This window comes from Wyeomyia smithii, chromosome 1 (assembly GCF_029784165.1).
Source record: "Wyeomyia smithii strain HCP4-BCI-WySm-NY-G18 chromosome 1, ASM2978416v1, whole genome shotgun sequence".
In the NCBI taxonomy this organism is placed as follows: Eukaryota; Metazoa; Arthropoda; class Insecta; order Diptera; family Culicidae; genus Wyeomyia; species Wyeomyia smithii.
Window position 1 is genome coordinate 51,090,935 of NC_073694.1, and position 15,821 is coordinate 51,106,755.

A 15,821-nucleotide genomic window follows, 5' to 3' on the forward strand; every position below is an offset into this window, starting at 1 on the left:
ACACATTATTGGCACCGGCATCTGCATCACCGTCGTCGTCGTCGTCGTCGTCGTCATCGCTGTCGTCACCACAGGGTACAGTCACGCAATAGAGCTATGAAGATATTCGTAAGCCGCCATCTCGCCAAGCGGCGGTAACGGTACTCTTTCTACCCAACATCATCCTCGCATTTTGCGGTGGTAGAAATGGAGGCGGGTGGTTAGCTTTTTCCGCCGGAAGTACCAACGATTACGATGAGTGACGAACTCTGTCATGTAGAAATTTTACGAAGGCCACCCGCTTGACTGACAGTGATGGTTTTCGTAAACCCGGCTCGGGCTATAACTATGAGGTGCGGGAGTGTAGTTGTTACCGTGGATGGTGAAACGCCTGTTCGAATTAGAAGTTAGGAAAAGGACGCTGTGCACATACACGGCACGGGTCTCTGGGTGTGTGATACGTTCTGCCGTTCAGTTGATTGCGCTTTACTCAGTAGCAAGCAAGAATGTTTAATTTTTTTTTTTTTGAGGAAAAACCCCGATCCGCTAGGTGAACCGTTTTATGCACGAATAACATGTTCGTTAGCAGTTTGATCAAAGATATTTGGTTAAAAGATGAAAGCATACCCAGGAGAACCACCTTCGAGTAGCCTGAAACCGCAGAAAGCATTTCATATTTTATTGGTTTGTTGTTCAGAGCGGCAACAACTGGTGCGAAATGGCGTGCACAACTGTTTCTTCACGAATCGTAGAACGGAGATATACACCGATAACGAGACGTCAGCACTTTCTACAAAAACACACACACGGCAAAAGCTTGGTAACCCCACAAAGGGTTGATTGTATCCGAACCGTAATTGAAAATTGAACCTTGTTATCCTTGTTTTTCCACCCGGAGAATTGGTGGGATAAAATACTGCGCCAGCAATTGTTTTGCTTGTTCCACATTTTTGGATTTATTTCTTCGATGTTGTTATTGGAAAGGCGGTCGTTTTCTGCGGAAGAATACGACGCATTGCGATGGCGTGATGTTTTCCGTCGTTTCTTGACATGTTTGGAAATGTTTACGCATTTTTCGGTACCGTGATAGAAACTGGAATAAATTTATTTTTTATTATTTCCGTCACTAACTCCCGAACTAAAAAACTGGTATTGAAAACCCCCGGTGGAAATGGAGCTAGGGAAAAAACCGTCATAAGCTAAGGTTGATCCGAATGTTTCAACCTTCTTTTCATGAAGGTGCTATTTATTATTAATTTTAGTTCATTTTCGCAATAGATGTTCCTTGATAATGGTGTGATGAGCTTTTTTGGGTCGTTAAATGAGATGATTAGTTTACACTTAAAAATCACTTAATGATCCAGCCCCTTCCCGGAAACCATAATGAAAGTTATAGAGAACAATCTTAGTAGAAAAAAAATTATCAAATCGATTTGTCAGTAGTCTTTCAACCTATTTCATTTAAAACTCATAGTGTTAAAACTGGACTATAGGACCTCTTACAGGGTCGGCGAAACTCCTACAATTTTCGACGCATTCAAATCAATGGGACACCCGAAATAATGTTCAATGCTAAGAGATGGCGCTGTAGTGGTAGTGGTAGTAAAATCGATATTTCCGCGAGAATTTTGCTTAATGACCGAAAAAACTGCTATTGGTTACTCTGTTCTTATATTATTCAAACTTCATAGTACTTTCTTCTACTATATGCGATCTATTTTCATCCAAAAACTTGATTTTCCTATACAACTCTGTTGACTCAATTTAGTTGTAAAGGGAAATCAAGTTTTTTGATAAAAATAGATTGCATATAGAAAACGTAAACACTAGAAAGATAGAATGATACAAAAACAGGGTAACTAATAGCAGTTTGTCCGGTCATTAAGCAAAAAGTTCGTGGAAATTTCGATTTTACTACCACTACCACTACAGCGCCATCTCTTAGCATTGAACATTTTATTCGGGTGTCCCATTCCGGTTACGATAATTCTATTGAAGAGCTATATGATAATTTTTGAAAATGTGTCTAATATCGAAGGACCGCTTATCGATCCAGCAATGTTATCATCCAGATTGCTACCGTTACAAAAAAATAGCTAATCAATGCTTCAAAAATATATATGTGAAAAAAAATGCTTCAACGATTTCGATATCGAAGTCTATTACCTTCCCGTAAACATGTGCTTTAATTTGTTCTAGCTTATGGGTTTCAATCTGGTCCATAGCAATACTGGTTGTTATTTTTTTTTTTCAATGTTTCTTACGCATTTCTGATTTTCCGACATATTTTGGTACAATTTTTGGGATACTTCTATGTATTTCAGCTTTTCTTTGCGTTTTTCTACTTTTTCTCGAAGTTGTTCGAATATTTCTAAATGTTAACATTGACGCTCTATTTTAGCCTTTTCTCGACATTATTTTATGATATTTGCATTCTGTGTCGAATACTCGATAGTTTCGTGCTTGATAATCACCCTGGTAGAATACAATACGAGCAATTCTTTGCCCGATCACGGTTAATTTGAGCGCTGCGCTGTATAAAATTGATTCGCGTTCAAGGTAAAAGACGCAGCTATCTGCTGCTGCAACAGAAACTTAGAGTTTCAAACATGAAAAAAAAGAAGGTACGTGCTTCCTATCTCTTGTGCCGGTGCGCTGGCTGTAGATCCCTCACATCACGCCCCCGCATTCCAATATTCTCTCGACCCTGACCCATCCTTTTCCATTGTTATTTCTTTAGCTCCATCTCGTGTCAGGCTTTATCCAGAAAAAAATCATCAGGCCTCCTGACTGTTTACTTCCGACCCAAAGCAGAACCAAAATCGAAATCTCTAAACATTGTTTGGAAAGACCTGACTTCGAAAAGCGGTGTCGGCTGTTTCAAGAATCCCGCATTTTCTGGCGTTAAGATACTGGACTGCAAACATTCCGTGTCGCTCGTCGGAGGCAACAAAATCTATACGCCATCATACTCGTTTTGTGTGGTAACATTGGCCCCGATTACAGAGGACGAGGCAAGCGGCGAATTACTAGTCTGACCAATTTTGGTATTATAGACGGCGAATTTGCTAAATTTTGGACGAGTAGTTCGTCTGTCACTCAGCTGTCACCAGCCAAGTTTCTCTCGCGTTCTTCAATACATTTTGCTCTCCACATCAGTGACTACGGACGAGGCGAGTTGCTCACCTAATCTTCTGTGGTGAGGGTCATTATATTTGACATTGAGTCAGTTGTTTCACTTTTTTCTATGTTAACATTTCAATATTTCCGATAACCTTTTTTCAACATCTTCTGGTATTGGTTTTTCTAATACTTGAAGTTTTAAAAACTTTTGACGTTGTTTCTACGTTTCTACAATTGTATGTCATTTTTCCTGTTTTTCGAAACTCGGCATAATGTAAAAAAGATATTTATAGCTTTTACATTTCCTTTTTTCTTTTTTTTTATTTTCTTATATTTTTCTTGTTTTTTGACATATTTGACGTCCTTTGGAATAGTTGCAATATTTTTATTTATTTTATTTTATTAAATTTACAATTTTTTCTCTGGGAAGGGTAAGGTGAAATATTTCAAACATTTAAGTCATATTTCTCAGGCATGAAAACCCCTGTAAACAGATCATTGCAATTTTTAGCTTAGCTTTTATTACAGTTTAACTTTACAAATCAATATTTACATGAATTTCTATTTCTGTGCATTTACAGTTTGGTACTGTAGACCTCCAACAGTAACGAACGACTGATATTGAGGTCTTTTTATTACGGTATGTGTGCATTAGGGTGGGGAATCGTTATATGGAAAAAACGAAACTTGATAGCAGAAAGCCAAAACCAAGTTTTTTTTTGTTCTGTTTGGGGCAATCCTGAATTTATTAGAATTCGATTATTTTTGTCTCAGCGCCAATGCGCCAATTGCATTTTAAATTTATATGGAAATTTTTATGGAAAAACCAACTTTTTTGAATTTTCCATTCTAAACACCTCAAAATGGCTCAAACAATAGGTTTTATGACTTCAAATGGTAGGTTTTTTGATGTCTAACAACTTGGCTGAAGACATTAAATAGCTAGGTTGTGCCAAAAAAATACTAAAGCTGTTCAAAGTTGAGTATATCGAAATTTATGTTGCAAATCATTTTTTCTGCCAACACTGCAAGTGTACCGGCGTCAGTCAGATTTCCATCAGAAGTAACCTCTGAAACACGTTGTAGATTCTACCTACGCCTATAATATTGACCTAAATTTGTTTGCTTGGTCCAGCTGAGTGTATAAACTAGTTACGACAGGTTACTTCTGATGGGAATCCTACTAACACCGGTACATTGGTAATGTTGGCAGAAAACAAGATTTTCCGCATTTAAATCGACATACTCAACTTTGAACAGCTATAACTCTTTTTAGGGACATTCTCGCTCTTCAGTGTCTTCTGTAAAGTTGTTAGGCATCTAAAATACTATACTTTAACATATTGTAGTGCATTATTAAATCATTATTCAGCTCTCTAGAAAGGTAAATGCAAAAAAGTAGGTTTCCCCATATGACTTTTTATACAAATTTGAAATGCAATGCGCCAGCTGAGACAAAACCAATCGACTTCAGGTAAGTTTAGGGTTGTTTGGGACCCCAAAAGGAACCAAAAAAACTTATTTCTGGGAAATCGATCTTTTTCCCCCCCTAGTGTGCATTCTGGATAGTTCTAAGCATTATCTCAAGATAAATATTCTTCAGCTTAGTTTACAAATTACCTGGCTAATTCAATACGTAAGCTTTTAAATCTGTTTTAAATATATGGAGAGGAACAATATTTAGAATGATAATGGTAAATTATCGAAATTTACTATAGCACTGTACATGAAACCTTATCTTAAATAACACTGTGCTATAGCGATTTAGAACTTCTGAAGTGACCTAGTGTAGGTTGTAGGTCTTGTTGAGTGTAACATTCGCTCATACTAGAAATTTTCCAAACACTCCCAAAATTTGAAGTTATGGTCAAAATATGGATTTTTGGACCTCAGTGCATACAATTTTTTTTAACCCAGTCGTTTCTCAACCGATTTTCAATATTGAGGCAGTTTTGAAAAGAAGATAAACAGTGCTTTCAAAACATCTACTAGTTTGTACTAATATCACTAAAACATGTTGAGTTATTTGAGTTTAAATATAATTTTTTAGTTTTTTTCACGTAATTTTTCAATTCAATTTGAAATTTGCCACCTGTTTTTGTAAGAAAGATACTACAAATACACTAAATTTTTGAAATTATCATCAATGACGAATCAAACAAAAGTGATTTTGTGAAAATCGGTGAATATTTGACTAAGTTATATTTTTTTTAAGAAAACCAGAATTTTTGGCTTCTATCCCACAATTATTTCGTGGTGCTACAAATATGGAAAAAACACAAGAACTTCTGAAGTGACCTACCGTAGGTCTTGTTGAGTGTAACATTCGCTCATACTAGAAATTTTCCAAATACCTCCAAAATCTGAAGTTATGGTCAAAGTACGGTTTTTTGGACCTCAGGACATACATTTTTTAACTCAGTCATTTCTCAACCGATTTTCAATATTTAGGCAGTGTTGGAAAGTAGATAAACAGAGCTTTCAAAACGCTTACAGGTTACTAATATCACTAAAACATGTTGAGTTATTTGAAACCGCGAAATAATTGTGGGATAGAAGCCGAAAATTCTGGTTTTCTTAAAAAATATATTTCTCAGCCAAATATTCACCGATTTTCACAAAACCACTTTTGTTTGTTTCGTCATTGAATATAATTTTAAAAGTTTAGTGTATTTGTAGTATCTTTCTCACAAAAACAGGTGGCAAATTTCAAATTAAATTGAAAAATTGCGTGAAAAATCTAAAAAATTATATTTAAACTCAAATAACTCAACATGTTTTAGTGATATTAGTACAAACCTGTAAGCGTTTTGAAAGCTCTGTTTATCTACTTTCCAACACTGCCCAAATATTGAAAATCGGTTGAGAAATGACTGAGTTAAAAAATGTATGTCCTGAGGTCCAATAAACCGTACTTTGACCATAACTTCAGATTTTGGAGGTATTTGGAAAATTTCTAGTATGAGCGAATGTTACACTCAACAAGACCTACAACCTATTCATTTTCTTTCTAAAACTGCCTAAATATTGAAAATTGGTTGAGAAATGACTGAGTTAAAAAAAGTTGTATGCACTGAGGTCCACAAAAAACCGTATATTGACCATAACTTCAGATTTTGGGGGTGTTTGGAAAGTTTCTAGTATGAGCAATTCTCGCTGAAACCGTCCCACTGGTGACATGAGGTCTTTCAAAAAGAATATTTTTATGTCTAAATGATTGAAAGTAGCGAAAAAATGAGAAAAGCACTTTGGTTAGTTCATATTGATGGACCCCTCGGGCACAAATCGGTTAAACGGTTTTTACAAAAATTGATGTTTGAGCAATTCTTGACCGATTTATTGATTTATTTCTCTTGAATTTGTCATTGAACCCCCTGCAACCAACACATCGTTTTCAAGAGGAATTATAGAGCTTTCATTTGAAGTAGAAAAAAGTTGGCCGCCATCTTGGATCTCGCCGCCATCTTGGATTTCATCAAAAAAACGTGTTTTTGAGCAAGTTCGCAACCACCGATTTTAAATTTGACATCACCATTGGAAAGCTGAGAAAAAATGCTTTAAGATACATTCAAAATATTAGGTGAGCATTGAGGATATCTTGTCATTCTGGTCACTTTTCAAAATCGAGCTTCAAACAGTTCAACGCATGACGCGCGTCCAATATCAAATCATGCTCAGCCTGTGTGTGTCTGTCTGTAGTGTATATTAGGGGTCATCCATGTTCCACGTGGTCAGATTTTCAAAGATTTTGTTACCGCCCCCCTTCCCCTCCCTACAACTTCTCATATAAATTCTCAAAATTTTGTATGAACCGTGGACTCCACACAGACCCCCCTACCCAAAGTTGTCCACGTGGAATGTGGATGGCCCAATGCCTGTGTGACTTTGGGTCCGTTCACAAATTACGTAAAACAAAAAAATCGTATCTTTGATCCCTTTTCACTGCATTCACATTGTTTATTTATTCATTCCCTCGCTCCTTCTTGAGTGTAACGTAATTTGTGTTTAAGCTTCTCTACGATTTTTTTGCTGGAACAAAGTTTGGTTCCCTGTACGGAGGACAGTTTTCGCGTGTTTAGTAATTAAACAAATTAATGTTAGATGTTGTTTTTGCTACTGTTATACATACTGTTGCTTTCATGCATTAAACAACTATCAACAAACTTAGGTATGGTATACCAAGGTATAATATGAATCAAGTATATCCCGAGTAATCTGGTGAACATTTGCGTATGCCAGCGTAAATAAAGTAAGAGTATAATCATCACTTTTTTGATCCCTAGCAAATTCTTATCAACGAAAAGGGTACGTTTGCTACCTAACGATATTCAGCCAATTGATTAAAGGCTTTTCAAAAATTACGGTGCGTGGGAGCACTTACTACCTGTGAACTAGGAATACTGACTGTCCACATCATACGCACACCACAGGCTCAGTATATTGCGTTGATTTGATATTGGACGCGAGTCATGCGTTGAACTGTTTGAAGCTCGATTTTGAAAAGTGACCAAAATGACAAGATAACCTTAATGCTCATCTAATATTTTGAATGTATCTTAAAGCATTTTTTCTCAGTTTCCAATGGTGATGTCAATTTTAAAATTGGTGGTTGCGAACTTGCTCAAAAACACGTTTTTTTGATGAAATCAAAGATGGCGGCGAGATCCAAGATGGCGGCCAATTTTTTTCTACTTCAAATGAAAGCTCTATCATTCCTCTTGAAAACGATGTGTTGGTTGCAGGGGGTTCAATGACAAATTTAAGAGTAATAAATCAATAAAAAGGTCAAGAATTGCTCAAAAATCAATTTTTGGAAAAACCGTTTAACCGATTTGTGCCCGAGAGGTCCATCAATATGAACTAACCAAAAAGGCTTTCTCATTTTTTCGCTACTTTCAATCATTTAGACATAAAAATATCCTTTTTGAAAGACCTCATGGGGCGGTTTCAGCGAGAATTGCTCATCAGGAGATTTGTGTTTCTAGTGCTGTGAGCTCCGGTGAACGAATGGTTTACGCACTCCCATTTCCGAATTCTACCGATCCTGACCCTTCTACCCCTTGTTATTTGTTCTGCTCCCTCTAGTGTCAGGGTTTACCCAGACGAAACATCAGGCCCTCCTGATTACTTATTTCTACCCCGAAGCATGATCAAAACCGAAATCTCTGAATATTGTCTAGATAGTCTTTGAAAGACCTAACGTCATGTTACAGAACCGTGGCCGAATTTCTGAAGGCCCGACTAAACAAGCTTCACAACGTGGTCAATGATCTAAAACAGGCCAACGACATAGCTTGTTTTGAGCTTTCTTAGAATTCCGCATTTACTGATGTAAAGACACTGGATTGCAAGCATTTCGTGTCGCTTGTCGAAGGCAAGTAAATCTTTACATCATTAGACTCGTTTCCGCGCTATTACACCGAATTCGCATTACAGGCAGTAGTAGTAGTAGTAGTAGTAGTAGTAATAGTAGTAGTAGTAGTAGTAGTAGTAGTAGTAGTAGTAGTAGTAGTAGTTGTAGTAGTAGTAGTAGTAGTAGAAGTAGTAGTAGTAGTAGTAGTAGTAGTAGTAGTAGTAGTAGTAATAGTAGTAGTAGTAGTAGTAGTAGTAGTAGTAGTAGTAGTAGTAGTAGTTGTAGTAGTAGTAGTAGTAGTAGAAGTAGTAGTAGTAGTAGTAGTAGTAGTAGTAGTAGTAGTAGTAGTAGTAGTAGTAGTAGTAGTAGTAGTAGTAGTAGTAGTAGTAGTAGTAGTAGTAGTAGTAGTAGTAGTAGTAGTAGTAGTAGTAGTAGTAGTAGTAGTAGTAGTAGTAGTAGTAGTAGTAGTAGTAGTAGTAGTAGTAGTAGTAGTAGTAGTAGTAGTAGTAGTAGTAGTAGTAGTAGTAGTAGTAGTAGTAGTAGTAGTAGTAGTAGTAGTAGTAGTAGTAGTAGTAGTAGTAGTAGTAGTAGTAGTAGTAGTAGTAGTAGTAGTAGTAGTAGTAGTAGTAGTAGTAGTAGTAGTAGTAGTAGTAGTAGTAGTAGTAGTAGTAGTAGTAGTAGTAGTAGTAGTAGTAGTAGTAGTAGTAGTAGTAGTAGTAGTAGTAGTAGTAGTAGTAGTAGTAGTAGTGGTAGTAGTAGTAGTAGTAGTAGTAGTAGTAGTAGTAGTAGTAGTAGTAGTAGTAGTAGTAGTAGTAGTAGTAGTAGTAGTAGTAGTAGTAGTAGTAGTAGTAGTAGTAGTAGTAGTAGTAGTAGTAGTAGTAGTTGTTGTTGTTGTTGTAGTAGTAGTAGTAGTAGTAGTAGTAGTAGTAGTAGTAGTAGTAATAGTATTAGTAGTAGTAGTAGTCGTAGTAATCATATGCCCGATCTACGAAGAAGGCCATCGCCTGGACTGTAGCAATTATCGGGGCATAACTCTTCTCAATATCGTATACAAAACTCTCTCCCGCATGCTGACCGCGTGGCGAGGACCAATGCGGTTTTCGAGGGGGACTCTCCACGATGGACCAAATGTTTACCTTGCGACAAATGCTCGATAAATTTCGAGAATTCAACTTGCAGTCGCTCCATCTGTTCATAGACTTTAAGGCAGCGTACGATTCAGTTAAGAGAAATGAGTTATGGCAGATTATGCTCGAACATGGCTTCCCAACAAAGCTGATTAGGCTGATTCGTGCCACCCTTGAAGGTTCTACATCAAAAGCAGCCTGCGAATCGGTGTAGATGACATCAAATAGCGCTTTTTGTTTGATATGTGAAATGCACATCAAAGATCAAACTAGTAAATTACTCAAAATCTGGAGGTAAATTACAAAAATTAATTATGGAAGCTTAGAATCTCCGTAGATTTCCAAAAAAACGTCTGGAACTGTTTTTCTCGGTTTCTAAGCTTATTGTATAACATTTGATCATATCTGCCAGTTTTTCATAAACAGGAAGTCACCATCTTGGATTTCAAAATGCATATGTCGTCAATATTCGACGTCCGGTCATATTCAACTACTAAATATAAGGCTATTTCTAGAAACCGGAAGTAGCCACCATGGATTGAAAATTGGGTTTGAAGTTTATTTTCTTTTTAGACTATAATTCCTATAAAGACTATAAATCCATTTTAGACTATAATTGAAAAATTGGAAGTAACCATTGTGGATTTCCACTGGGTACTCTGAACATATTTATCTTATGTGGTGTTTGTCCATTTGAGACCATTTTTGACGAAAAGAAAAATATAACCAATGCCAAAAAAGGCTCAATACACCCAAGAAGTATTACCTGCCCTTGAAATTATTATCATAGAATCGTAAGAAATTCATGAACTACGTTGTTCTTTTCTTTGCTATTTGAAATGTTCACATCACAAGTAATAAATCAAATGTGATAGACGAAGCAGAAGACGTCAACCGACCTTCCAAAGTTTTCTGGAATTCGCTGTAGTCAAACGAAGGCAAACGGTGTAATATTATACAAATGGCCCAGGTGTTTAATTTCACACAACTAATCCACGGGTAAGAAAAATGACGCTCGCTAACCTGGAATACTATAAATTACGCTTTTCTCCTTCTTTAACCATGTTTCAGCGGTAACAATGCTGTCGATAATAATAGACTTTTATTCATTTACAAAATGAATAATCTCATCAACATTTTCCATGTATCCTTCTAGCATTCCACTAAACTCCTCCATGTTTTAGTTCAACATCGGTTCGGTTTTTTTCTTCAACGCTATTCTTCATCACAACAGTTCGTTGATATACCGTAAAACTATCACGCGTGCACAAGAGATCTACTTCCTTCCTACGATAACCGGCATTTTACCCACTTAAAGTGAAACATTTCTCTTCCAGGTAAGAAAAAATACCACGGTTGTTACACCAGCCAGCAAACGCCGCACTAACGACGACGACGATGATGATGCTACCAGCATATTGAAATGCAGCAAGCCATAATTAAAAAACATTCTTTAAATAATAATGCAACACCCTTCGGCAGCATTCCAGCGGCATACCATGGAAAGCAACATTTTATTCGCTACAGCGAACGGAAACAATATTTTCATTGAAATGCATTTTTCTACTACCGTTCTGCCTAACCGGGCGCGTTTTGCGGTTCCGCTTTTCCGCACCAACATCAAGCCACGACAGGAGTAAGAGCAGTAGCACGATATATTAACACCTAAAGCTGAAACCGCCATTAGTTTTGCGTCGGTGGAGGCGCCAGGCAAAAATACTCTTCGCACTTGCATCCCGCCGCGCCATGGCACGCCGGAAGGATGCCATTGAACTAGGGCAGAAGAAGAAAAAAATATGATACAAAACAGCACCGTCATTATCGTCATCATTATGCTGACGGTTGCCTTTGTGTTGTTTTAATTACTTCGGCATTTTCGATGCTCTGAACTTTCGTGCCAAGGATAGCGAGATGCTTTTTAATTAACAGCATTAATTAAACATTACTTCCGGGACGAGTTTGGATCCGGATAAGCACTCGGATGACGGGAATACTTTAAAACACAAAAGAATAAAAATATACTGCTTGAAACTTCCTGTCTTCATTAGTGTAACAAAATTACTGTTGAATTTTGGATCATTAGTTTCTTTGTCTTGTTGTTGTCTTCTAGAAGCGTTTTTGAAATTCTTTTTCTGGGGCTGGCCTTTTGTGACTTTTAATCCCGTTTTACAGCGTTTATTGAGCTAAATTAATCGATTATTTTTGGCTATTATTTCTTCAATCTACGAACCGAGGCTGTTGAAAATTTAAACATAATTTGGTGTAGTTGTTGGTTTTTTCTTGCCGTTTCCTGTCTCGAAATGTATTCCGTAAATTTCAGAACTACAGTTAGAATCATTTTTTTGTTCTGATCATTCGATCTTTATATGTGTTTTAGACACTATATTGCTCATTTTGGAGCAGTTTATGCTTCGTCTTCTATTGGTGTTCAGATACGATTAAAGTAACACCCAAATGTCAAACCTGGTTTCGTCAATATTTGGTCAAACGTGATGTAACTGTACATTACAGGATCATTTTTCTATGGAAAGAAATTACACAACATTTCTGGATACTACTTGTCAGGAGGTTATTGGAGCAAAACTTATGAAAAATGTCGATGGGCTGCTGTAGTTTGTGACAGTCTGCGATAGTTCGTATAATCCTGGTTTACTTGAAATCGTTCGCAAACAACATACGGCATTGATCTGGCAGTAATAAGAATGTTTAATTTATAAACAGTGCAAAGAGCAGTGGACTTAAATTAGTACCTTGCGGAACGCTCTATAGATTCGAAAAATTTACAAAATGTTGTGACCCGATTTCCACGAAAAGCGTTCGATTAACTTTAATCATTGTAAGTTCAATTTAATGTTTGAGCATCACTTACATTAAAAAGACTTTCTCGTTAGTAGTTCCCCAACGCAAAAATTAAATCAAGCTTCCTCTATCATCGAATATCCAAGGAAAAAAAATAAACAATATAGAATATGGCACAAACCGCAAACCACGTAATTCGGAATGAAGTATTACATGGGCGTTAAGTCTCAGCTGGAGCGACGGGGATGGATAACGAGGAGGGTGATAATTTACACAATAAAAATAGCAATAAAAACAGCAATAATAATAACGGTGCCAACTGCGAAGTGAGCGCATAACAAACAATTATCTCCTCCCTCTCCCCCCCTTCCTGCTCCTAGCACCGCAAGGAAACTGTGTTTCACGCACTCAAACCAGCCAACCAGACCTTTAATGGACTCGTAATGTGGCAGCAACAATGCACAGAGCCGGAACTGGCGCACTGACGTTAAACGCTGCCACGGCACTCCAGAGCCGTCGCAAGCAAAGTGCCAGGGATATGGATAATGCTGGACTGTGCCATATTATTACCGTCGAGACATTGTTTACGAACAATCCACAAATGATGATGATTATGATGAGCGAATTCATGCTTTCCCGCTTGCTTCGCGGTTTTCGGTTCCGGAGCCTAATATGGCTCCTTTCAATATGGAGCCACACACTGCTGGCTGCTGGCAAGCTACACTTGCGCTGAAAGTGACACATTAATTCATATTTATATCGGTACAGGCTTGCCGCTAACCCCCCCCCCCCCCATCCCGTGTGTGGTGGTATTTAAATGAAACCACAAGAGTTTTATGATGATGCTGAATATGACAGGTTGACTAGAAGCGCACACTACTTTGCTTACCTGTGCACGACTCGCTGCTTCTGCAAGTAGTCCAGAGCGGAACCGATTTCGCATACCAATAAGGCAACACTGGCTTCTGAAAATTCCACCTGAGGTTTGGGAAGGAGGCGCCCGGTTGTCCGTGTTGGTTTGCATGCGGTAGAAGGTTATGGTTATAGCAATTATTATTATAGGGGTAGGAAGGCAAAAAGAGGAATGAAAAGCATACGAATATCTTACCTGATGGTTCAGGTGATACCGCAAGTCACCTCCGGCCAAGAGGTCGCACACCATAAACAAGTCCTCTTCATCTGAAATCGAAAATAAATGAGATGGATGTGAATCGATTTTGCTCATAATATCGGTTTAGACGGGGTGAAGGGGACGCTCGGTTCGCTACATTGTGATTAATCCTCTGTATGAATAAATTTTCTATCAACAAAAGTAAATAAAATTATTTACATTTGATGATTGAAAATACCATCCGTTCAGTGTTTGATAACTGCGCCTCGACATGATTAAATTTCATTCCCCATAATTACAACCGGAGCTAATCTTCTTCTACCCCTCCCTGAGTTGTTTACAAGTTTGGGTTTGGGTTTGTTCATTTGAATGAAATTAATCATCATCATGGAAACAATTGAAAATGAAAGCGGTGCGATCAAACATACTAATAATGAAAATGTGTTCTAATGTTTGAAGCGCTTTCAGCATAGGGTACAAAGCAAACAGGTTTACGAGGTTGACGCATGACACACGAAATGGAACAAACAAACAAAAAAGTTTCACACATCCGCGGTTGACGCTTGGCGTGAATGCCACTGGCAGACAGAACCGCGGTGGCACGTTTGCGGTTCCAATCGTGATTACTGCTTTGTGTCACAATACTTGCGGACACAAACAGCGTGCCTGGTCGGTTTGAGTAGGTATCTACACTATCGATTGGTTACGGCACTGCGGGGTGAATGGTAACCAAGTACGTAAATTAATTATTTTCATACGCACAACTGTGAACAGCAGCCTCGGGCGTAATTAATGAGGTGTTTGAGAGCACAGATGAATGGAATTTGATACAAATACACAGTTTAATTTCGAATGATCAGAGTGTTTCTGAACTACGATTCACGTGGTGGATATTTTTAATTTCGGGTATTATTCTTAAAAATATGTATTTAAATAGAATTGAGCAAGTAGAATTATAGTAAATTCGTCGATTCAAAAAAACTCCACAAAAATTGTTTTAAATTAATACCATCGAAAATGATATAGTTAGACTTTATTTATTTGATTTCCTTACTTTACTTTTATGGCGACAGGTCGTTAACAACCCACTGCCGAATCCAGAATACGTCTCCACATCACACGGTCTTGGGCTAGTCTTTTCCAATCGCCCCTTACACCTGCCGATTGGGCGTCCTCCAACGAGTACGGAGTCGCCGACCCCTGTAGGGCTCTCTGTTGAATAATATCTTCACCGGTCGCTCCTCCGGCATTCGCGCCACGTGGCCAGCCCGCTGTAGCCTGTCGTGTTTTATCAGCTTGATGATATCCGCATGTTGGTATGCTTGATACACCTCGTGGCTCATGGGTCTGCGCCACACACCATTCTTCAATTTTTCGCCAAGTATGGAACGCAGATCCTACGCTCGAAGACTACAGGTGCTCACTGGTCGGCCTCCTCCATCGACCAACACTTGTGGCCGTAGAGTACCACCGGAAGGATCAGCGTCCTGTAGAGCGCAAATTTCGTGCGGACATGCATGTTGCGTGACCTCAGCTGGCTACATGTCTTCACTTTGCGGCTAACATCGTTGTCACACGTCACAAAAGTACCAAGGTACACAAATTCGCCGACTACTTCATAAATACCCCCATCTATCACAATCTTAGTACCAAGACTCGACAAACTTCCACGCTCTCTACCAGCCACCACGTACTTTCTTTGGCAGAGTTGATGATAAGTCCAATTCTCGCTGCTTCCCTTTTAAGGGTGGCACGAATCAGCTTCTTCAGTTTAGTTGGGAAACTGTGTTCAAGCATAATCTGCCATAACTCGTTGCGCTTAACTAAATCGTATGCCGCCTTGAAGTCTATAAACAGATGGTGAGTATGCAAGTTTACTTCTCTGAACTTGTCAAGGATTTGACGCAAGGTGAACATTTGGTCCGTTGTAGATCGCCCTTCCCGGAAACCGCGTTTCTGTCGACTGCTCTATCCTCTTCACCGTCCAATAAAGTCTCGAAATGTTGCTTCCAACGCATGACCACCAATGTTTCATTGGTTATCAGGTCTCCTTCCATGTTGTTGCACATGGCAGGGATTGGCACAGTCCGGTTCCTGAATCCCTTTAGCACTTTATAAAACTTCTAGTGTCGTGCTTGGAGAAGCATACTTTCGCCTCCGCAAGAATGCTCGCGTTTCCTGCGTTGGCGGAGTCTCTTTTCGGTCACTCTAGCCTCTCGATAACTCTCCCTCATCTGGCGTGCCACACGATTCGCTGCCATCATCGTTCGAGCACGGGCTCCGTCAGTTGACAGCCTTTGGATGTCCAACCGTATCCTTCTCGAAGTGT

At 38.6% G+C, this 15,821-nt stretch overlaps 1 protein-coding gene across 3 annotated transcripts in view; it reads right to left on the bottom strand.

The window, feature by feature from the left end:
- The window catches only part of LOC129728746 (serine/threonine-protein kinase 32A), a 302,204-nt gene that overhangs the window by 74,517 nt on the left and 211,866 nt on the right, over nt 1–15,821 (bottom strand). For all 3 annotated transcript variants that reach the window (XM_055687205.1, XM_055687202.1, XM_055687211.1), the window contains exons 5-6: nt 13,490–13,560; nt 13,271–13,359 (exon numbers count right to left, since the gene is read on the bottom strand). In XM_055687205.1, the coding sequence (XP_055543180.1) occupies nt 13,271–13,359; nt 13,490–13,560 (160 nt within the window). The remainder of the gene's footprint in view (nt 1–13,270; nt 13,360–13,489; nt 13,561–15,821) is intronic.